Source organism: Stenella coeruleoalba (assembly GCF_951394435.1).
Source record: "Stenella coeruleoalba genome assembly, chromosome: 1".
Lineage (NCBI taxonomy): Eukaryota > Metazoa > Chordata > Mammalia > Artiodactyla > Delphinidae > Stenella > Stenella coeruleoalba.
In genome coordinates this window covers 65,264,436-65,287,249 of record NC_137169.1, presented here as the reverse complement: position 1 = coordinate 65,287,249, position 22,814 = coordinate 65,264,436, and the positions used below count along the sequence as shown (strand labels likewise).

The 22,814-nt window shown below is 38.4% G+C and overlaps 1 protein-coding gene across 2 annotated transcripts in view; it reads left to right on the top strand.

The window, feature by feature from the left end:
* The window catches only part of SLC44A5 (solute carrier family 44 member 5), a gene marked incomplete at its 3' end in the record, with an annotated part of 381,161 nt that overhangs the window by 214,518 nt on the left and 143,829 nt on the right, over positions 1–22,814 (top strand). For both annotated transcript variants that reach the window (XM_079943833.1, XM_079943832.1), the window contains exon 2: positions 900–948. In XM_079943833.1, the coding sequence (XP_079799959.1) occupies positions 900–948 (49 nt within the window). The remainder of the gene's footprint in view (positions 1–899; positions 949–22,814) is intronic.

Here is a 22,814-nt window from a genome sequence, read left to right as displayed (position 1 = left end):
CTGAGTCAGGTTGCTGACACACAGGCCTCTTTTTGCCAGTCCCTTTTGATTCTGTCTTTAAATCAGAACTAGGCCTTCTTATAGGGACAAATCCCTAGAAGAAGAGAGCAGGAGTCCTTAGGCTGGGGAAGAAGAGTCGGGGATTGAGAATTGCAAAACATAAAACTTTGGCCAGAAATAATTCTACAGAACTTGTTACTGGGCCTACCCAGTACATGTGAGGGAAAGGCCATTCTGTGTCTACTTTGTACTGTTTAAAGACAAGGGAAATATATGGCAATCATGATGCAAGAGTAAATGACTAGGGCCCACCTTCAAATGGCATGAAGTCTGCCAGTAGATCTAAAAAAAAAAAACAGAAATAACATTTGTATAATATAATAATGATTTGTATATACCATATAGCCAACATGGCAGAGACCAACAGTGACTAGTTTTCCAACTTCTCAAAGGAAAGTCTCATCTACTGAGAGGAAAGGGAGAACTGGGATAAGCAGACATCTCTATTATACTGTGCACCTCACAAATACACAGCAATACTTGGGAATGGCAGATGGTAGAATGTGCTCTTGCAGACTGGAAAGGCTTCAAGTTTTGCTCTCCTGGCTACAGTCTATAATGTTGCTGCTCAGAACTGTGGGAGATATGTACACAGTGTATCTAAGAATTATGGTCCTTAACAGCTCTTCCCAGACTTGCTTCTAGCTGGAGAGAGGGAAAATGATTGACAGCTGTATCCAAGGCATACTGATGTTTCACTGGACCAAAGAATGAGTTCAACACTGCACTGAGCAGTGGACTAGCTAAGATATAAATTTTTCCTTTATTAATATTTTATATGTATTTATTTGCCATTTCGTTGGCTTATATGCTTAGCAGGTTCTTTGTTTTAAATGCAGGTGATCCAAGGATACATGACCCACATTTCAAGGGGCCCGTTGTCAACAGGTAAGCAATTCTTTTCTCTGGAATGTATTTTTTAACCAACACAGAAAGCTTATTTTTTGGTATCATTTTCCGGTCAATGGAGAATTGTGTCTACTGTGAGGGAGAAATGACTTATTTTTAGCCTAAATGTCACCTAATTTATACAGGGTACAGGTAATAAATCTTTCCATGAGTCATAAATATCCTGTCCTGTTCAGCAAATGAACTGCCTTAATTTATGACTGAAGGGTTTGTTATTTCTGATAAAGAGAAGCCAAAAATGCTTTATAAGATTTAACCCCTTTGTGGAGAAGTAAACACATTCCAGTAGCTGTCTTATGCACCCGTTTACTCTGATTCACCACTGCAAGTGCAGAGTTGCTATGCCAACTTCTTCCACACAGGGTATTTGTGCTACTCAGCCTCCCAAAGCAGAGAGCTTTCTGAGAGGCAAACATTCACCAATTCATCACGTATGCTTTAGGATATTTTAAAATGCTCTAGGGAAGTGTGTACTTGTCTTAACTGGTGCTTCTCCTGCAAGGTTTCATAGCGTTTAAAAAGTATCCAATAGGGGCTTCCCTGGTGGCGCAGTGGTTGAGAGTCCGCCTGCCGATGCGGGGGATGAGGGTTCGTGCCCCGGTCTGGGAGGATCCCACATGCCGCGGAGCGGCTGGAGCCCGCGCATCCGGGGCCTGTGCTCCGCAATGGTAGAGGCCACAGCAGTGGGAGGCCCGCGTACCACAAAAAAGAGAAAAAAAAAAAGTATCCAATAATTCATAGGCCTCTTTTATTATTATATTGTACCTTCTATTCCCAGGCTTCCTGCTAATCAAAAAGAGGTTTGCAGGGTAGAATGGCTAAAAATGAGGAGAAGATTAAGCTGTACATAGCTGTTTTTCCACTTAGCATTGACTTTAATTTCTGGCAGTTGCATGTCCTAATAAACTGTGTTGTGAAATAGTGATCAACACGCTTATTTGCACTTGCCAGCCATCAGCATGTGTATTAGCATTACTGTTATGTCTCTATAATATCCCAGCTTTAAACAAATGTGTATCTAGTTTATTCTAATTCTGTAAGAAGCCAAGTCATTTGTTTGGGTTACTCTTTCAAAGGTGTACCTATGCCCTCTTTAGAGTAAGTCTGAAATCTCTCTCATTCTCTCCATGGTAGCACCATGAATACATTTTGTTGTCCAGTGTACAAATAGCCTCATCTGATATGGAGGTTACTTTTATTGTACTTGGATTCATTTTATAATAACTAATTTGTATGAACGGAATCTAGCTTATTGGCCTCAAGGGACCTCTAGATATAATCTGGATTCAATAGTAGTAACAACAACAATAATAATAAGTGAACTGCCACATTTGGACAGATGAAATACAGATTACAGATGTGCCTTTTCTAGCCATAGAGAAGAAAGCAGAGCTCAGTCTGGCTGGCTGTAGGTGTGGGCAGGGAGGTGAAATCTCTTGTCTTCAGTTATTTAGAATTTAGTGATAGAACCATGCAGTCCAGGTAAAGTCTAAACAACTGTGATAAAGAGAATAATTTATTTTTACTAAGGACCTTTTGTGATGTCCTAGGTACCACAAAGGCCTTCAAAGGTGAAATGGTCATTGTGTATACATACCCCTCCCCCCAAATCTTCAATCCAAGAATGGAGAGAAGTATTGTAAAACCACAGGGGCTTAACTATAGGAAGACACAATTTGGCCCATTGGTAAATTCTCAGGCTGCAGGGGTCTATAATGCCTTTCCTGGGAAAATAATTGGGGTGTTTAAGGAGCAAGTGAGAAACCCCACCTTCTTCACATTACCTTTTGCTTACTATAACATTTTTTGCTTGCATAATGTCACTTTCCTTCTGAGAGATCCAGTCTTATCAGATATTCCGGCAGACCCTCACAGCACTGTCTGCTCATCATCCACCATGTTCTGTACACCTCTCTCAGTTTACAAGGACATCGTTTTGTGCCTAGTGACGACCCAACTGCAGTTGTTTCCAGGAGAGGTGAAGGAATGACGGTAATGCCACAGGAGAGATTAACTCAGTTTCTCATTTGTCCCCATCTACTAAGATAAGAATCGGACGTGTGGAAGCTATTGCCCCATAGTGTTGACCCAAAAAAAACAAACAGTCATTTTTTTTTTTTTTTTTTTTTTTGCGGGACGCGGGCCTCTCACTGTTGTGGCCTCTCCCGTTGTGGAGCACAGGCTCTGGACGTGCAGGCTCAGCGGCCATGGCTCACAGGCCCAGCCACTCCGCGGCATGTGGGGTCTTCCCGGACCAGGGCACGAACCCGTGTCCCCTGCATCGGCAGGCGGACTCTCAACCATTGCGCCACCAGGGAAGCCCCAAACAGCGATTTTGATAGCCCCTTTTGAAAGAATAGTTATCCAGTGCCTATGCTTTGTCCCCTGTATTCAACAGAATTTTAGCATTGGATTGAGGTGAGATTTGTAAAAGTTTAAGGGCTGCTCAGCACTGTTCTTGGCGGTACATTAGAGGGCAAAAATGAATGCACATAGAAAACTAAAAAATAAATCTCTTTTAGAAGGTTCTACATGAGAAATTCTCTTATAATTTTAGAACTAAGAAAAATTTTCATTTAATGGAGAGTTAATATACTTTCTCCTGTTAGATAAGGAGAACTGTAATCCATTGTTTCTCCTTTTGTCTTGACTTGTGGAAAGCCCACTGATACATTTAATTTCAATGCCAGCAACTACATTAGCCTTTGAGTTAAGCATTTCTTTTCAGAACTTTGAATTTCTATTTCTATTTTAATAATGCTATTGCATCCAGTTTTAAGTCATTTCATTTATATTCATTCTGAAAAGAGGCAGCATATAGGTGGACAGGTAAATAGAAATGAAAACCTTGGATGTTCCATAGTTGACTTTTTCCCCTTATCTACACACAAAGTAGGTGAAAGACATATGACTCAGACTAATCAAATTGGTAGGTTTCACAATGCTGAAAACAACTACTATTATAGAAGGTGGAAAATCTGTCTGGAATGTAATAAGATGCATTTATTTTTACCTGAGGCATCGGGGAGAGGTTAAACTCACTATCATGAAGGGATTCAAGGAGAGAATGAAGAGGAGTTTATTAGGGATGTTGTAGAGGGGATTCTTTCGTATAAAGGAGTTAGACTAAATGACCTCTGAGTTCTTTCCAATCCTGAAATTCTATGACTCTGTGATTCAACATTTTTTATTGTTATAATTAACATACAATATTATGTTACTTTCAGGTATACAACATAGTGATTTGATATTTTTTATTCATTATGAAATGATCACAGTAAGTCTAGTTACCATCCATCACCATACAAAGTGAAAATATTATTGACTATATTCCCTATGTATATATTATATCCCTGTGACTTTTTTATAACTGGAGGTTTGTGCCCCAAAATGCCCTTCACCTATTTTGTTCTGTCCTTGCACACCCCTCCCCTCTGGCAACTATCAGTTTGTTCTCTGTATTTATGAGTCTGTTTCTGTTTTGTTTGTTCCTTTGTTTCTTAGATCCCACATATAAGTGAAATCATATGGTATTTGTTTTTCTCTAACTTATTTCACTTAGCATAGTACGTTCTAGGTCTCTCAATATTGCCACAATGGCAAGATTTCACTCTTTTATGGCTGAGTAATATTCCATTACACACACAGACACACACACACACCACACCACATCTTCTTTATCCATTCATATATTGAGGGACATTTAGGTTGCATCTGTGTCTTGGCTATTGTAAATAGTGCTGCAAAGAACATAGGGGTGTATATCTTTTTGAATTAGTGTTTTCATTTTCCTCAGTTAAATACCTTGAAGTGGAATTGCTGGATCATATGGTAGTTCTATTTTTAGTTCTTAAAGGAACCTCCATACTGTTTTCCATAGTGGCTGCACTAATTTACATTTCCACCAATAATTCACCAAGGTTCCCTTTTCTCCACATCCTTGCCAACACTTGTTTCTTGTCTTTTTGACCATAGCCATTCTGACAGGTGTGAGGTGGTATCTCACTGAGGTTTTGATTTGCATTTTCCTGTTGATTAGTGATGTTGAGTACCTTTTCATGTGATTGTTGGCCATCTGTCTTCTTTGGAGAAATGTCTATTCAGGGTTTCTGCCCATTTTTAAGTCAGGTTGTTTATTTTTTTGATATTGAATTGTATGAGTTGTTTATATATTTATATATCAACCCCTTATCACAAGTATTGTTTGCAAATATCTTCTCAATTTAGTAGGTTGCATTTTCATTTTGTTGGTGGTTTCCTTCACTGTGCAAAAACTTTTTAGTTTGATTTAGTCACATTAATTTATTTTTGCTTTTGTTGCTATTGGATATTTGGAGATACATCTAAAAAGATATTGCTAAGATCAATGTCAGAGAGGTTACTGCTTATGTTTTCTTCTAGGAGTTTTATGGTTTCAGATCTTTCATTTAAGTTTTTAATCCATTTTGATTTTATTTTGTATATGGTATGAAAAAGTTGTCTAGTTGGATTCTTTCACAATTAGCTGTCCAGTTTTCCCAACATCATTTATTGAAGAGACTGTTTCTTTCCATTGTACCTTCTTGCATCCTTTATTGTAGATTAACTGACCATATAAGAGTGGGTTTACTTCTGAGCTCTCTATTCTGTTCCATTCATCTATATGCCTGCTTTTGTGCTGGTATCATGCTGTTCTAATGACTATATCTTTGTAGTATAGTTTGAAATCAGGGAACATGATACTTCCATCTTGGTTCTTCTTTCTCAAGATTGCTTTGGCTATTTGGGGTCTTTTGTGGTTCCATACAAATTTTAGAATTATTTGTTCTAGTTCTGTGGAAAATACCATAGGTAATTTGAAAGGGGTTGTATTGAATCTGTGGATTGCTTTAGGTAATATGGACATTTTAATGATATTAATTCTTACAATCCATGAGCACAGAGTATCTTTCTGTTTATTTGTGTCATCTTCAATTTCTTTTATCAATGTCTTATAGTTTTCAGAGTAAAGGTCTTTTACTTCCTTTGTTAAATTTATTCGTAGATATTTTATTTGTTGAAGTAACAGTAAGTGGGATTGTTTTCTTCATTTCTAATGGTTCATTATTAGTGTATAGAAAAGAAACAGATTTCTGTTTATTAAATTTGTATCCTGCAACTTTACTGAACTCTTTTATTAGATTCGATAGTGCTTTGGTGAAGTCTTTAGGGTGTTCTATATGTAGTTATGTTGTCTGCAGATAGTAACAGTTTTATTTCTTCCCTTACAGTTTAACACCTTTTATTCCTTTTTCCTGTCTGGTTACCATGGCTAGGACTTCCAATACCATGCTGATTAAAAGTGGTAAGCATGGGCATCCTTGTCTTGTTCTTAATCTTAGAGGAAAATCTTTCATCTTTTTACTGTTGAGTACAGCGTTGGATGTGGATTTGTCATATATGGCCTCTATTATGTTGAGGTATGTTCCCTCTATACCCACTCTGTTGAGAGTGTTTATCATAAATGGATGTTGAATTTTGTCAAATGCTTTTTTTCTGCATCTACTGAGATGATCATATGATTTCTTACATTTGTTTCATTAATGTGATGTGTCACATTGACTGATTTGCAGCTATTGAACCATCCTTCAATCCCTGGAATAAATAAATCCCACTTGATCATGGTATATGATCATTTTAATGTATTGTTGTATTCAGTTTGCTGATATTTTTTTTGAAGATTTTTGCATCTATGTTCATCAGAGATATTGCCCTGTAATTTTCTCTCTCTCTCTCTGTGTGTGTGTGTGTGTGTGTGTGTGTGTGTGTGTCTTTGTCTGGTTTTGGTATCAGGGTAATGCGGACCTCATAGAATGAGTTTAGAAGTACTACCTCCTCTTCAATTTTCTGGGATAGCTTGAGAAGAATTGATAACTCTTCTTCAAATGTTTCATAGAATTCCCCTGTGAAGTTATCTGGTCCTGGAATTTTGTTTGGGAGTTTTTTTTTTTATTAGTGTTTCAATATCATTACCAGTGATTGATCTGTTCAAATTTTCTATTTCTTCCTGGAAATAGAATCTTGGAAGTCTTGGAAGATTGTATGTTTCTAGGATGTACCCATTTCTTCTAGGTTGTCCAATTTGATGGCATATAACTGTTCATAGTGTTTCCCTATTTATTTTCTGTCTGGATGATTTATCTATTGATGTAAGTAGGGTATATAACTCCCCTACTGTTATTGTATTACTATTTCTTTCTTTATGTCTGTTTATATTTTGCTTTACATATTCAGGTGCTCCTTTGTTGAGAAATGTTATATTCTCTTGTTGTACTGACCCCTTTATCATTATGTAATGCCCTTCTTTGTCTTTAGTTACAATCTTTTTTAAAAGTCTGTTTTGTCTGATATGAGTATGGCTACCCCAGCTTTCTTTTTGTTTCCATTTGCATGGAATATCCTTTTCTATCCCTTCACTTTCACTCTGTATGTGTCTTTAGAGCTGAGGTGAGTCCCCTGTAGCAACATATTAGGTGGGTCTTTTTTTTTTTTAAGCTACCCTATGTCTTTTGATTGAAGAATTTAATCCATTTGCATTTAAAGTGGTTATTGATAGGTATGTACTTATTGCCATTTTATTAATTGTTTTCTGGTTGTTTTTGTAGTTCTTCTCTGTTCTTGTCTTCTCTTGGTTACTTCTCTATGGTTTGATGGATTCCTTTAGTGTTATGTCTGGATTCCTTTCTCTTTATTTTTTGTGTATCTATTTTAAGTTTTTGGTTTGGTCATGAGGTTCATATACACCAACCTGTATACATGGCCGTGTATTTTAAGCTGATAGTCTTACGTTTGAAGGCATCTAAAAGCACTGCATTTTAACTCCCCCCTCACATTTTATATTTCTGAGATCATATTTTACATCTTTTTATTTTGTGTATCTTTTAACTACTCATTGTGGTTATAGTTGACTGTACTACACTTGCCTTTTAACTTTCAGGCTAGCTTTTTAAGTAGCTGATCTAACACATTTACTATATATTTGCCTTTACCAGTGAGTTTTTTTTCTTTCATGTATTTTAAAATTTCTATTCGGAAATAGAATAGAAATCTTCTATTCTGTTTTATTCTTTTCTTTTCCACTTAAAGAAGATCCTTTAAGATTTCTTGTAAGGGGGGTTTAGTGGTGATGAACTCCTTTATTTTAGCTTGTCTGGGAAACTCTTTATCTCTTTTAATTCTGAATTCTATAACCTTGCCAGATAGATTATTCTGGGCTGTAATTTTTTTTTCTTTCAACATTTTAAATATATCCTGCCACTCTCTTCTGGCCTTGTAAAGTTTCTGCTGAAAAATCAGCTGATAGCCTTATGGGGTTTTCCTTTTATGGGATTAGTTGTTTTTCTCTTGCTGCCTTTGAGATTCTCTCTTTAACTGTTTCCACTTTAATTATAATATATCTTGGGTTTATTACTTTGGGTTCATCTTGTTTGGGACTTTCTAGGCTTCCTGTACCTGGATGTCTTTTTCCTTCCCCAGGACAGGGAAGTTTTCACCCATTATGTCTTCAAATAAGTTTTCTGTCCATTTCTCTCTCTCTTCTTTTTCTGGGACCCCTATAATGCAAATGTTAGTATGCTTGATGTCTTCCTAGAAGTCCCTTAAACTCTCTTCATTTAAAGAAATTCTTTCTTCTCTTTGCTGTTCTGTTTGTGTGATTTCCACTATTCTTTCTCCAGTTAGCTGATCTACTGTTTTATATTATATAATCTGCTACTGATTCCCTCTTTCAGTTATTGGATTCTTCAGCTCTGATTGGTTCTGTCTTATATTTTCTAAGTCTTTGTTGAAGATCTCACTGTATTTCTCCATTCTTCTCCTAAGTATAGTGAGCATCCTTCTGACCATCTCTATGTACTCTATGTCAGGTACATTACTTATCTCAGTTTCATTAGGATTTTTCCTAGGGTTTTATTTTGTTCTTTCATTTGGAACATATTCCTCTGTCTCCTCATTTTGTTTGACGCTTGGTGTGTGTTTCTATGCATCAGGCAGAACAGCTACCTCTCCTAGTCCTGAAGGAGTAGCCTTGTGTGGGACTGTCTCCTCTGTAGACTATTTGTACCTGGTAGCTTTGATAGGCTAACTGGAGCTGGAGCAGGTTTGAGTTGGGTGAAGTCTTAGGTTGCATTGTACCAAGGCTGCCTTGGCAGGTTGGCAGGAGTTAGAGTGGGCATGGGTTGGGGACAGTCCTGAAGCCACCTTGGTGGGGCCACTAGAACAGGAGCAGTCTCTGGCTGGGGGCAGTCCCTGGGTGTGCCATGTTGAGGCCACCTTGGCGGGATGGCTGGAGCTGGGGTGGGTGTGGACCAGGGGGAGTTCTGGGGGTGATTCAAACAATGACACTTGCCAGTGCCCCTTACATCAGAGAGAGTTCCTGCAATTCTCTGCCAGTTTGGCAGAGACTCTAAAGTTGGTAAATGGATTTCTTTTCCACATAATCCAGGTGCCCTTTAAACTGGTGTGTTTTTTGGTTTGTTTGGTTTTTGTTTTTTGCCGTGTCTCAGGATGGGTGAGTCTGCGCTCAGGTCCCTCAGTAATATCTGTCCCTGTTGCAGGTTGTGGGGTCAGGGGTTTCTGTGGATATTGTTTCTGTGGATATTTTTTCTGTGGATATTGTTTCTCTGTGTTTCCTACAAATTTCTACATGGTCCTTCACTTGTAGAGCTGTTCAGTCAGCCCTCACGAGGAATTGCTCTCTAGGTAGGTATAGATTCGGTGTGTTTGTGGGAGGAGGTGATTTCAGTATCTCTCTATCACACCATCTTGAATCTCTTTCTGTGTCTGTGATTCAACTTTTAATGCCAAAGCAGAGAAGGAAGAGTTCAGCTTCTGCCTACGTGATGCACACATACAGCTCTATGTTGATGCTCACCACAAACTTTTGTAATTTCTAAAGTGCCATTATTAAGTAGACATCTCAAATTATTGTGACAACATTATGCTGTCTCCTAAATTTATGCAGCTCTCATGAACTTTTTGTTCATTTTGAAATAATTGGTATGCTTCTTGTCACTGTAGATGGAACTTGAATGTCTAAACGTCGGGTCCATCATGGAAAAATGTGAGGAAAAGTTTATTGAAAAAAGTACACAAAGGTTAATAAAAAATGTAGACCCCATGTGGTAAAAATGGAAGAGGTTAAAAATCATTTTGACTTGTAAAATAGTTTGAAATAAAAGGCCTATATCCATAGCACTCCTTCGAAAACTTCTAAATAATGTCAAAATGTGGAAGGAAATAAAAATAAATAATTTCCCTGAATGGCTAATTCTTGACAATGCAAATGTGAGTTGAAGATGTTCTCTAAACCTGACATTTATTTGCCTCATTCTGAATGGAGCAAATGGCCTAATGTGATCAATTATTTATCAGTGTGACTCTTTACTACAGGAAGATGTGGACTAACACATCTTTAAAATTCATAGCCTATCCCTTGTATTCCTCAGTATGTGAGCTTGTTCTTTTTTTATGTTTTTGCACTTTAAAGAGTCACCACCTACAAATTATTCCTAATGATGAAAATAATCGACCTAAAAATACTATTAAACGTTGCAAGCACCTTTAAATCAAAAGATTTAAAGAAAAGTATTCATTAACCGTGTGCTTGTTATGCGTCCGGCAATGTGCTAGGTGCTAGAAATACAAAGATGAACTGAGCAAAGTTCCTGTTTAACAGAGCTTGCAGTCTAGTAGGAAGAGTAGTTGATAAAATGATTAATGTGGTATGTACAAAAACAGAGTTATTTACATGGGCTCTGGAAGCAAAGAAGAGTGTGCACTAGGCGTAAGGGAAAGGGGAATCTGGAAAAACCTCAGAGTAGAGGTGACCCTTGAGCTGGTTCTTGAAAACGTTCCAAGAAAAGTCAGCAGCACACATCAAAGTACACAAGCCTGAGAAAAATTGTCCTAGAAATGGTTTGGTGTATGCCCAGCATGTGCATGTGTGGGTGGTGGAGGCATGAAGGTCAGGATGTGGTGGAGAGCAAGGATGCTGAAGAGGTAACAATGAGCAAAATCACCAAGGACTTATTCAACATACCAATGTGTTTGGCATTTTATTCTATAGACTCAGAGGAGACATTGAAGAATTTTAAGTAAGAAATCGACAGAATGCAATTTGAACTGTAGAAGCTTTTGTTTAGCAAGGACTTGAGAACACTACTCTGTACAAGATCTCTGGTGAGCACTGGGGACACAAACCTCCTAGAAATGATCCCAAGCTTCACAATTTGTCCTTGTTCTGTTGTGTGTGTTTGCGTTAGAGAAGTGGGGGAGAGGAGTGCTGTGGTCAAATCGAAGACTGCAGTGTAGTGAGGTAAACACTACGTAGAGGTGCAGGTTGCAACAGAAGCACTAGGGAGAGAGTAAATCATGTGGCGGGAGTGGCACTGCTTGCCTGATGTGGTCATTCCTGAGGGGGATTGAAGGACCTGTAAAGGTTTTGCTTCATGTAGGGAAGAGCAAGGAGTAACTCAGAGAGAGCCAGATGTGTGAAGGAAGAGACCTTGCATGATTCATGTTAGAGTGTTGTAAGTACTTACAGTAGTAGGAGGGAGAGTATGGTTGGGAGATTAAGTTGCATAGGTAGCAAGAGCCCAGATAGCAAAGGACATTGTATATCCTAAGGCAAGGAATTTGAACTTTATTCTAAAGGGCATGAGGTGAATGGCAAGCCTCTTATTGCTCTTAATCAGTGGAGTTGCAAGGTTAAATTTGCTTTAGTTGTCTCTACGTGCCATTTCTCCTTTCTCCCCTTCATCACATTCTCTCCAGTAGAGATTTATTCCCCACTCTCCTCAAACTGATTTTGAAAATGTCACCAGTGACTTCCATCTTGCCAAGTGTAGTGGGGCGACGTCTTTTATTTTAACTTCACAGCAGCGTTTGACAAAGGTGACCACTCTCTCCTTTTTGAAACACTTTTCTCTTGGCTTCTGTGACATCATATTCACCTGATACTTCTTCCACCTCACTGGCACCTCCTTTATAGTCTTCTTCTCTGGCTCCTCAATCCCTGCTTGATCTCCAAACGTGGGAGTGCCTTGGTCCTCGTCCTTCACTCTTCTTTTTCTCTAGTCTACTTTTAGACTAGGTCAATGACTTTAAATACTATCTATATGTCAATGACACACAAGCTTTATATCTCTAGCAATGAATCTTCCATTGACCTCCATATTTCTTTATTCAACTGCCTTCTTGACTTCTCTGTTTGAATTCATAGTATTCACACTTAATTTGACCAAACAGAACTCTTGCTTCCTGTTCCCACTCCAAAGCTCTAAAACCTCCTCCCCCAGTCTTTTCCATTTCAGAAAATGACACCAATATCCCCACCCTGTTTTACTCAAATTATAGGTCCTTGGCTTCCTCTTTTTCTCCCCTCATCTCTCACATTCAATCCATCAACAAGTCTTATTGGCTTTAGCTCCAAAATATTTGTATATGCCCAAGCCACCTACTTCTCCATCTTTCTTACTTTCACCCTCATCCATGGCACTGTATATCCTGTCAGTACTTTAGCACTGGACTATAGAATGGTCTTCCTTCTCTCCTTGTTTTTCTATAATCCATTCTACATACAAAACTCTGAGTTTTCAAATCATGCACTAATCATAGCTCTTCTCCTTAATACATTTTCAATAGCTTTCCATACCATTTAAATTAAACTCAAACTCGTGTCCTACATGAGTGCCCTCTGTGTGACTCACATCATCCCCTACCAATCTCTCTCTCTCTCTCTCTCTCTCTTTTATCCTCTTATTGTAGCCATGCTTGCCTTCTTCTCATTTCTTGAAGATTTTAAACTTGCATGCATCCTGGGGACTTTGTATTTGTTATTCCTCTGCCTGAAATACTTGGACCCCAGACCTTTGCATGACTGTCTCCCTCTTGTCATCTAGCTCTTAACTGCCATTGCCCGAGAGCTCTTCCTGACGACCCCAGTCTTCCGATCACTATCTACCACATCATTTAATTGTATTTTCTTTATAGTATTTATCACTATTGAAAGTTTCCTTATTCATTTTTTTCTTACACAATTAATATCCTGTCTAAAATATCAGGTCTGTGAGAAGCAAGAACCTTGGCTGTTTCATTCATCAGTGTGTCCCATGGGGTTAGAAAAGCCCCTGACACATAATATATACCTGTTGAATGACTAAATGAACTATTATCCTAGCTTTAAAACCAAGGATATCCTGGAGAGTATAGAAACTAGTTGAAATGAAGGCAGGACACCATTTAGAAGATAATTTCAGTAATCTAGCTGACAAGTGATTAAAACCTAGACTAAGGCAGTGGCTCTAAGAGAGAAGAAATCTAAGACGTAATAAGAAGGCAGAAATCTACAAGGCTTTAGGACAGATTGTATTCAATATGTTGGGGGTAAAAGAGAGAATCTAGCATGACTGTGCCTAATAACTAGCTGGATTGCAGTTACATTCACCAAGGTAGGGAACACATGAGGAGGGGCAGGAATGATGGTTATGAAGGGCAGAGAAAATCATGAGTTTAGGTTTTGAAATGTTGAGTTTGAAATGCCTATGCACTATCCAGGGCAGAATATTTAGTAGAGAGTCAGAAATATACTTCTGAATCTCTTTGAAATATCGATATATTTCTTTTAACTAAAATAAGTATCTAAATAAAAGGGAAAATTTGAAAGAATGTTAAAATCTAATAGAAAAATGTGTAAGTTTTCTCTTCTGAGAAATGCTTCCTGATCATCCCTAGACTGAACTTCGGTACCTTCCTTGGTGCTCTCAGAGTACTCTGTGTGCTTAGAATACTGTGTTGTAATTAGTTGTTTGCTTGGATGGATGGAATGGGGGTGGTGGGAAGGATGTCCAAGAGGGAAGGGATATATATATACATATAGCTGATTCACTTCATTGTACAACAGAAACTAACGCAACATTGTAAAGCAGCTATCTCCCAATTAAAAAACACAAAGCATGAGTTCTCCCAAGTAGGGCTGCACATAACAGACTTGTAAATAACAGTTTCGATCATGTTATACCCCCATTCAAATTTCGTCAATGAGTTCCTGCTGCCTAAAAGTTAACTCCAAATGCTTTAACATGATATTAAAATCGCAACACAAATTTGTCTTAACGTACCTGCCTAAACTACACTCTCTCTGGGGTTTCTAAACCCTTGAACTCTCTGTTGAGCCAAACCAGTTGTGTTCATTTCTGCAAGGTCTGAAAATTGATTTTGTCCGTGTCCTAGAATTATTCTAATTCAGGTATGATGACTGGTACTAACAAAGCTCACAAGAGACTGATATATAAAGCCAGAATGTTAATGCAATCATTTACATTGAGAAATTTAATTGCTGAGAAGACCTGATGTTCCTTTTGGCCTGACCAGCACATTGTTCCCTTTAGGCAAACTATACAAGAAACCTAATTATCAAAAGGTTGCTGGCTGAATGTATAGTCAGTACACGGAAATTACATGAGTGGAATGGCTAATGGCATCAGGCTCTGCTAGCCTGTGATGTCTATCAGCAGAGCAGGATCATCCTCACATTGGATCCTCATATCAATCCTTCATAACCTGGAGGGTACTCAGATGGGCAGAGCTGTTTGATCATCATTTGCACGTCTCTTTAGATTTGTTAATAAATTCAAGAAGTTTGAAATCAAGGCTTGCTGGACTGGGAGGCTTAGTCTCATTGAGGTGACTGTGTACATTAATTATGTGTTGAGTCATAGTTTAACTCTCAAAAGCAGTATTATTTTCTATACTCTCACATTTTGGGGAAGCATCTTCTTGTCACCTCAAGTGATAGTCTTCCTTGCTCCATGGCCCTGCTTGGGAACCACCTCCTCCGCCCCCAGCTTCAGAGTGCCTTCCCTCCGATGAAATCCTGCAGCTTTTGCTGTAGGTGATATACAGCACATAATATTTGTGACTGCTCTTTAGCTTTTGGTATTCGTGTATTGTCTTGTCATCTGCTTTGTAATTCCCTTGGAGGACAGAGGTCAGCATGCAGTGTGTGTGTAAGTAATTATTGATGAGCCTGTCTTTTTTTTCTCTTCTCAATGTAGCACTAGTTAGAGCACCTACTCTTTGGATGGCATTCTGTTGTAAGGAACGGAGTTATTTCTTCCATGGCTGTGCTTAAAAATGTCAAGATTCTTTTCATTTGCATTCTCTTTCAGATGAGTTTTCTGTTAAAAAAATAAACAAACAAATAAATCCGACCTCCGTGTCCTGAGAAGATAGTGCATGACCTTTATTACCGGGTGCCAATTGTAACAGTTTGGACTTTACTTTTCCAGACTCGGATCACAGGTCAAGCAAGTGGTCATAACATTTTAATGAATTTTCTCTGACACAAAAAGAATGAGATAAACTGAATAAGCTGACTTTTTGCATTGGCACCTGTAAATCTTTGACCTGTTTTGACACAGCATATTTAAATCCACACTGTGTACAATGTCATGCCCTCTGTGGATGCTTCATAAAAACTAATTGAATTGAAAAATAGTCTGAGGTGTATTTCATAAGTTCTAGTAATGCAAATAGCTCAGAGAACTCTGACACTACTTTTCTATTACCTGATCATCTCATTTAGGAATTCAAGCTCCTATATCATACCAGTGTCATCTGAAAATTGTGTAGGATTTGGATAGCTTCTAATAGGCAAGAGTGTTAATAATGACTTTAAAGTCTTGAAATTTAAATCTATAAATGAAGCTTCACTTATATGTGATGACTGTTTTGCCTCTAATGTGACTGTGCTATGGTCATTATCCAGCTTCTTTTGAGGGTCGCCTTTGTATTCATCCATAAGTTCTATGTCACACTGCTTCCTCCCTATCCTTGTTTTCTTTCATTCCTTAAACAAATATTTGTAGTACACCTTACTCTATGCTAATAATTATGCTAGTTGGTTATAATACAAAGATAGGATGTCCTTGTCCACAAGGAATTAGTAAATAGTAGAAGAGATAGGCAATGGAAGAGACTTCACAGTTCAACGTGGGAAGTACCGCTGTGGAAGAGAGAACAAAGGACCTGGCTCTGGGTGGTGGATGCCTTATATGGCTGCAATTCCAAAGATTAATATTCATTTATTCTCACTCAACAAATATTTACTGATCATCTGTTATGTGCCCTGTCTCCTCTAGGCATTAGAGATAGTGATGAGCAAGATAGGCAAAGCGCCTGTTCTCCTGGAAGGGGGAAGAGACGGGGCAGGTAACATCTGAGAAATGAACATGACAGTTTCGTAAGATGATAAATATGAAGAAGAAAATAAAACAGGGTGATGTGATAGTACCTAGCTGGGGTGTGTGTGGGAGCACTAATTTAGATTTGGTGATCAGGGAAGACATCTCTATGGAGGTGACAACTGAAATGAGACTTGAATGCTAAGGAGCAGCCAGCCATGCAAAGATTAAGAACAGTGCATTTCAGATAGAGGAAAAACAAAGTGTAAAATCCCTTAGGCAGGGATTTTAAGCTTCGTGTGCTCAAGGAGCCAAAAGAAGGCCAGTGTAAGGGCAGCATGGTGGATGGGGGCAGGGGAGTGGGGAATGGGTTGGTAGGAGATCCCTGCAAGCACATTCTAGTAAGTGCAATGGAAAAGCCATTGGAGAAGGTTTTAGTAGGAGAGTAAGTTAATCTAATATATTTTAAAAACTTATTCTGACTGCTGTGTGGAGGATGGATTTTAAGAGTCCAAATGCAGGAGCAGGGAGATCAATAGGAAGCTTTTGCCGTCATCTAAGTGAAGGAGTCAGTGACTTGGCATAGGGTGGCAGTAGTGAAGATGGAGAGACGTGAATAGATTCAAGATATGTTCTGGTGTCAGTGCTTATTGATATGAAAGGTGAGGGAAAGAAAGAAGTCAAGGATAACTGCTAGATTTGTGACATGAACAGTTAGGTGTATGACGATCCCCTATCCTAAGAATGGAAAGATTAGGGGAGGTGCAGGTGTGCTGATTCAGAAATCAAGACTTCTGTTCGGCTGTGTTAAGTTTGAGAGGCAGAGTAGATATCCATGTGATGATGCTCTATGTGAGCCTGGAGGTCAGTGGAGAATAAAGCGAGGGAGGGAGATTGAGAGTTGGGGGTCACTGGCATTTAGATAATATTTAAAGCCAAGTGTCTGGGTGAGATCACTTAGGAGGGTAGAGAAGAGGCCCAAGGGCAAAACTCCAGATTTGACAACATTTGGAGGTCAAGCAGAGGTGGAGGAGCCAGCAAAGGAGCCCTCAGTGAGTTAGGAAAAGCCAAAAGAATGCAATGTTGTAGAAACTAAGAGAAGTGTCATAAGAAGAGTTTGGTTTTTGTTTGTTTATTTGTAAAGTTACCAACTGTGTTGACAGCTTTGAGAAGTCAAGCAAGGTGAAGACTGAGAAGTGACCACTGGATTTGGCACCATGAAAGTCATCGGTGACCTCATCACAAATAGGGCTACTAGAGACAACTCTTTCAATAAGTTTTATTGGGGGATGAGGGGAATCTGGGATAAAAGTAGAGTTTTATGGAAGATGGAAGACACTAGAACATGATAGTGTGTGGTGCTGGAGATGATCCAGGACACTGATGATGCAAGGGAAAGGGGAACTATGGACATGAAGTACTGAAGATAGACTCCAGAACACAATTGGAGAGTCTGGCCTTTGGTAGGAACAGGGATTCCTAGTCCGTAGTGTAAGATGGTAAGCAGGGAATAGACGAGAGAGATATCGAGTGTTGATAGTTTTGGTGATGAAAAGAAGAGAGATCCTTACTGCTTGCTTTTGAATTCTCAATGAACTATGGGGTAAGGTTATCAGGCAGGGATGGGCTGGTGGTGGTGGCAGCAGCAGGCCCAGGTGTATGAGGATTGAGAGGAGAAAGGATGAACAATCATTTTGGAGAGTAAGGCAATAAACATACATATATGATTAATGCAGAGTATATACATATATACTGCATTTCCCATACAGAAAATATCATTCTAGTCTTAGACTTAAGAGAACCTAAAAGTTGGCCACTGTTCTGATGGAGCGTAAAAAGTTTTAGACACATATTAGACACCAGAAGATCCTGAGGTAGCTGGACTTGAGAGACAGTACCCTGGGGTGCTTCACAAAGGAGGGTCTGGGAGAATATTTGGAAGGAACATGTTATCAGAGGAGACTGGATAAGCATGTACCATGCAAAGCAGATTTGCTTAGCTAGATTGGAAAGCAGAAGCTAATATAACATATAGCTGAAAAATAGAGGGGGCCGGGCCTATGTATGAAATATTGTTAGGATTTCATTTCAGTTATAACAGAGAAGGGAAAATAGAAGAGGTTTAGGCAGATTCCAGATCATACATTAATTTATTCCTTCATTCATAACTCTTATCTGTTATGTACTGTGGGGCGTACAGAAATGAACGACACAGACTATGCTCTCAGTAAACTTGAAATTTAAACTCCTAGCTTTAATATAAAAAATTAATGACCTGCTCAATAGAGGTATAAGCACAATTCAGGGGGACAAAGTAAAATGAGTAAAATGAATAATTATTCCTGATTGGAAGGACCAGGAAATGTTTCTTGAGGGTATTATTTAAGCTGGACCTTTCAGGAAGAGAATCAGATAGAGAATGAAGGAGAATCAGACTCATGGAGGCATGTGTTGCAGATTGGCTTCTCCACAAGCAGATGCTGAGATGGAGTTTGGGGTGCAAGCTCTCTGATAAGGATCAACACCTGTGAAAAGAAGGAGAAGGAAGTGGGATTACACAGAGGGTGATATCAGCCTGTTACCAGATCCCACAAAACCTCAGCCCACATTTCAGGGAGCTCTGGAATACTGCCCTGCCCAGGGATCTGGAGTAACTTTGAAATGGCTGCATATTAATGAGCCCACCTGACTCAGTCCCTGATTTGTCAGCTTCCCTGGAGGGGTGAAGTGGTGGAAGTGGACCCTGAAGGTGCTGGAAGCTAGAAGCTGTCTGCAGCCACACTCACCATAGCCAGGCAGCAAGTTCTTCCTTGAAGGGGAGCCTGGGTGGCACACATCTTGGTGTGGACTGTAGAGTGTGAGTGCATGGCATGTCCCATCATGCTCCAGAAGAATTGAAACAGAGACTAGGGCAAAAGACACTTGGGGAATAAAACTGGACAGATCGTTTGGGATTATGGTTTGAAAGGCATATATGAGGATTGGGACTTTTTTTTTCCCTATGGGGGTCTTAAGGGAATTAAGTAGGGCTATATAATGATCGAGTGCTCTGCTTTCAGGAAAGAACCCCAGGTAATGAACCTAGGGCAGCAGAACCTCTTAGAAATAATAGTTGTCATAGAACACAGCTGCCTAATGAATTTGTAGTGGGGGCAAAGGGCAGGGAAGACCACACACTGTGTCCACTGTCATTTGGATCCCTTGTTCTTGGATAACAGTGTCCTTGATGGTTCATTCAGAACAGACATCTACCCCTTCACCTTTACTCTGATCACAACTAAAATGTTTCTAGGGGACCCGTATCCCCTCTTTTTGGAGAAGCTAATTTATTACCATATATAATACTTGTATCAGAAAAACATACCTGTGTCAGAAGCATATATTAGCATATATTCTTCGAATATCGTTGCGCCTAGGCTGTTTTGCCATTGAATGGATTTGTTTTCCATTTGCTCTCAATCCATCATTATATATATTTTAAATGTGAATTCTTTTGGCAGGGGGAATGGGGAGAGAGACCATTTTTCTATTGAAAAATTAGAGGTAGTTTGTGTCCCGCCAGAGCAGGAGACCAGTGAATGGGTACAGTCGGGAAGCCAGCAGGGGTGGGAAGCAGCAGGCAGCTTACAAGGGCTTGGGCCCTGGGGTGTGGCACCCACTTGTGATTGGGCTGTGGAATGTGAAATGAGGGCCCTTGAGGCAATGCTAGTAGCAGCATCCCATTATTGAATTTCTAAGTCATTCAGAAACCAGCAGTGTGGAACAAGGTTACCAAGTCAAAATAGAAGCACGGACTCGAGAGTATAAAGATAATATCAGGAAGCAGAAAGACCAGGCCTGCAAGAATACCCTTCATTCACTAGCATGCCACTTTAATTGCATCTTAATGTAAGGACCGTGCAGGGCTTTGCTGCCAAGGTTATTTTCTAGTTAGACCTGTGAGGAAAAATTACTGACGAAATAATATCAAATTTTATCTGGGTATTGGTATTTAATTTAAGTCTTTTCCAAATTGTGTATTAGTTTTCAAATGATTATTTTGCTTGGTTAGTTAAATAAGGATTTATATAAATAGTGTATGCAACTATCAGTTAAATGTTGCTTGAGATGCTTTCCTAGTTTGGTCATGAAGCCATCACTCAGGCACGACCCTTCACTCAATATGAGCTTGCCCAAATTCCACATATAGTGTCTGACAGAAAAGGAATAACTTTTTTTTTTTAGGAATAACTTTTTATTACTAACCTTATAAACCCAAATGAATAAAGTGACAACAGACCTCACAGCTGTACATTTTTAAAGTATGGGCATGATAAAACTTCCTAACACATATCAGACTGTCATTTAGATTTCATTTATTTGTTAAAAATTTATCCAAGATGTCATTGTGTTTCATGACTTTTGATCATAAACATCACTTTTCATGCTTTGGACTTTTGAATTCGGATCATTATGAGTTTATTTCAAACTAGAAGTCAATTTATTTGGTGAATGTCTTTAAGAACCAATTTCTTCATGTTGGCAAAGTTGTGGCCCTGCAAATTATAATTTATCTTATGTTTTTGGTAATTTGTTGTGTATTCTTCACAGGATTCTTTCTGTCAGACATAGTAAAAAAAAATAAAGCTAAAAATCAATGCTAAAAATTAAAAGAAAATAAGTAATAGTTGCTAAAAATTTAAGTTAAAGTAATCTACATCAGAGTTGATGGTCTCCATGTGTTATATTTCTTAATGTTTCCTTCCTGAAAACACTCTATTGTAATGTGCATTAACATTTTATAGGTCCCTCTTACATAGAAGGGAAAGTTTGCCGCCTGCAATAAGTGGCGAAGGTACTGTTATTTTATAGTTGTGCGTTTGATACCGCAATTTGTTTTCTCAAATTTCAGGTTTCACAGTTACAACCACATAATCCATCTCCATATGCATTATCCATAATTTAATTTTGTCCTGTTCAATAAAAGAGGGAATGAAACTCCATCTCCCCCTTCCTGCAAAAGGTTTGATTCCCTATCCCACTGCCATCCATTCCTCCCTAAAACCCTCATTTTGATGTTTGTATATAATATTTGTACTGAGTTTATGAATTTATTCAATGCTCTTGGTTTCCCTAAATTAGCTATGAGAGTGTTGATGTACTGTTTATTGATTCTATGATCTATTTTGGATTAGTAAACTGTGTTTAAACTTCTGTGCCATCTGTATCATTTGCTATTCATTTGGGGAGTTAATACTAACACAAATAAACTTTAGAGAGTTGTTTAGTGCTTAACCATGATGGTGATTGTAAGACCAATGGGATTTCCAGTTATAGAAGAGAAAGCTCAGTCAAGTGCTAAAAATCAGATTTAACGTAGGAGAGAGCTTTTGAAGTGAGCCTGGAAAGACGGGTAAGATGAGAATTTTTAAAGAAAAGGACAAAGTATTCCAAGTTAAGAAATATCTATAATAAAGGCAAGGAGTCTTCATTCAGCATGTGGAATACTGTCCTAAGCATAGGGCTTCAGCTCATCTAAGTTTCCTGAATGAATATATGTCTATCTATCTGAATATATATATATATATAAAATATATGAATATATATACATATTTGAGTTCAATTTGCATTAGAAGCTGGCCCAAGTATTGATGAAACAACTTGTTTGACTGAGTTGTACCCGCTTTGAACTGGTCCAGTTCTTTCATTGGATTGAGCATATTGAATAATTGTCTTGATATTAAGTAGATATAGTCTCAGCATCCTTAATGAGGAACACAGTAATTTTCTCTCACTATTCCTGATTAACTTTTGTTGCCCACGTGTGCCAAAATGAGAGAAGTCCTTTGGCCACAATCCTTGGTCTGAGACTTACTTTTTAATTCCCTTAAAAATCAGAAGCTGGTATGACATATGCTGAATGGTTTTTACATCCCTGGGAATGTTCAGAGTAAAATAAAAATATGTTATTTACTACTTAGAATAGCCATAGAAAGTGTTTTGTTTTAACAAATTTATTTATTTACTTAATTAGTAATACACGGGGCATGGGTAAATGATTCAAACAGCCCAGAAAAGGCATAGAGTCCCTAGTACCTCAGAATCCTGCCTCAGAGATGGCAAGTATTATCAATGCCTTGTATATCCTTTCAAATAAACGTATGCATTTAAAAGTATATATTTGTGTCTATATACATATATATATATATGTATCTGTATATCCCTTTCTTTATATAAATAAAAGCATGCTATAATAGCATTCTATGCACACAATATATTTGGGAAATCAATTCATCAGTATATACAGAGCAGTCGTAGAAATTTGAAGAGAGGTCTTGAAGAAAATATTTGACTCTTAAAATTTTGTTATTATTATTCGTACAATTCAAAGAAATATGTCTTCATTACCCGTCTCTGTCTTCTACTCACATATAAAGGTCAAGTCCACATGTTCCCTTTCTAACTCTTAGCCCTAGTTGTTCTCTGGCAGAATTCATTGCTCTCTTGTCTGTGTTCTCTAAATAATTTATATATGATACATACTCTGTTTGTGACCCTGATCATACTGAAGATTTTTTTGTTTTCTTGTTTATCTGTTTTTATCCATGAATAGATTGTGAGTTTCCTTAAACTTTTCTTTCTCTGAATCCTCATTCCCTAGTACAG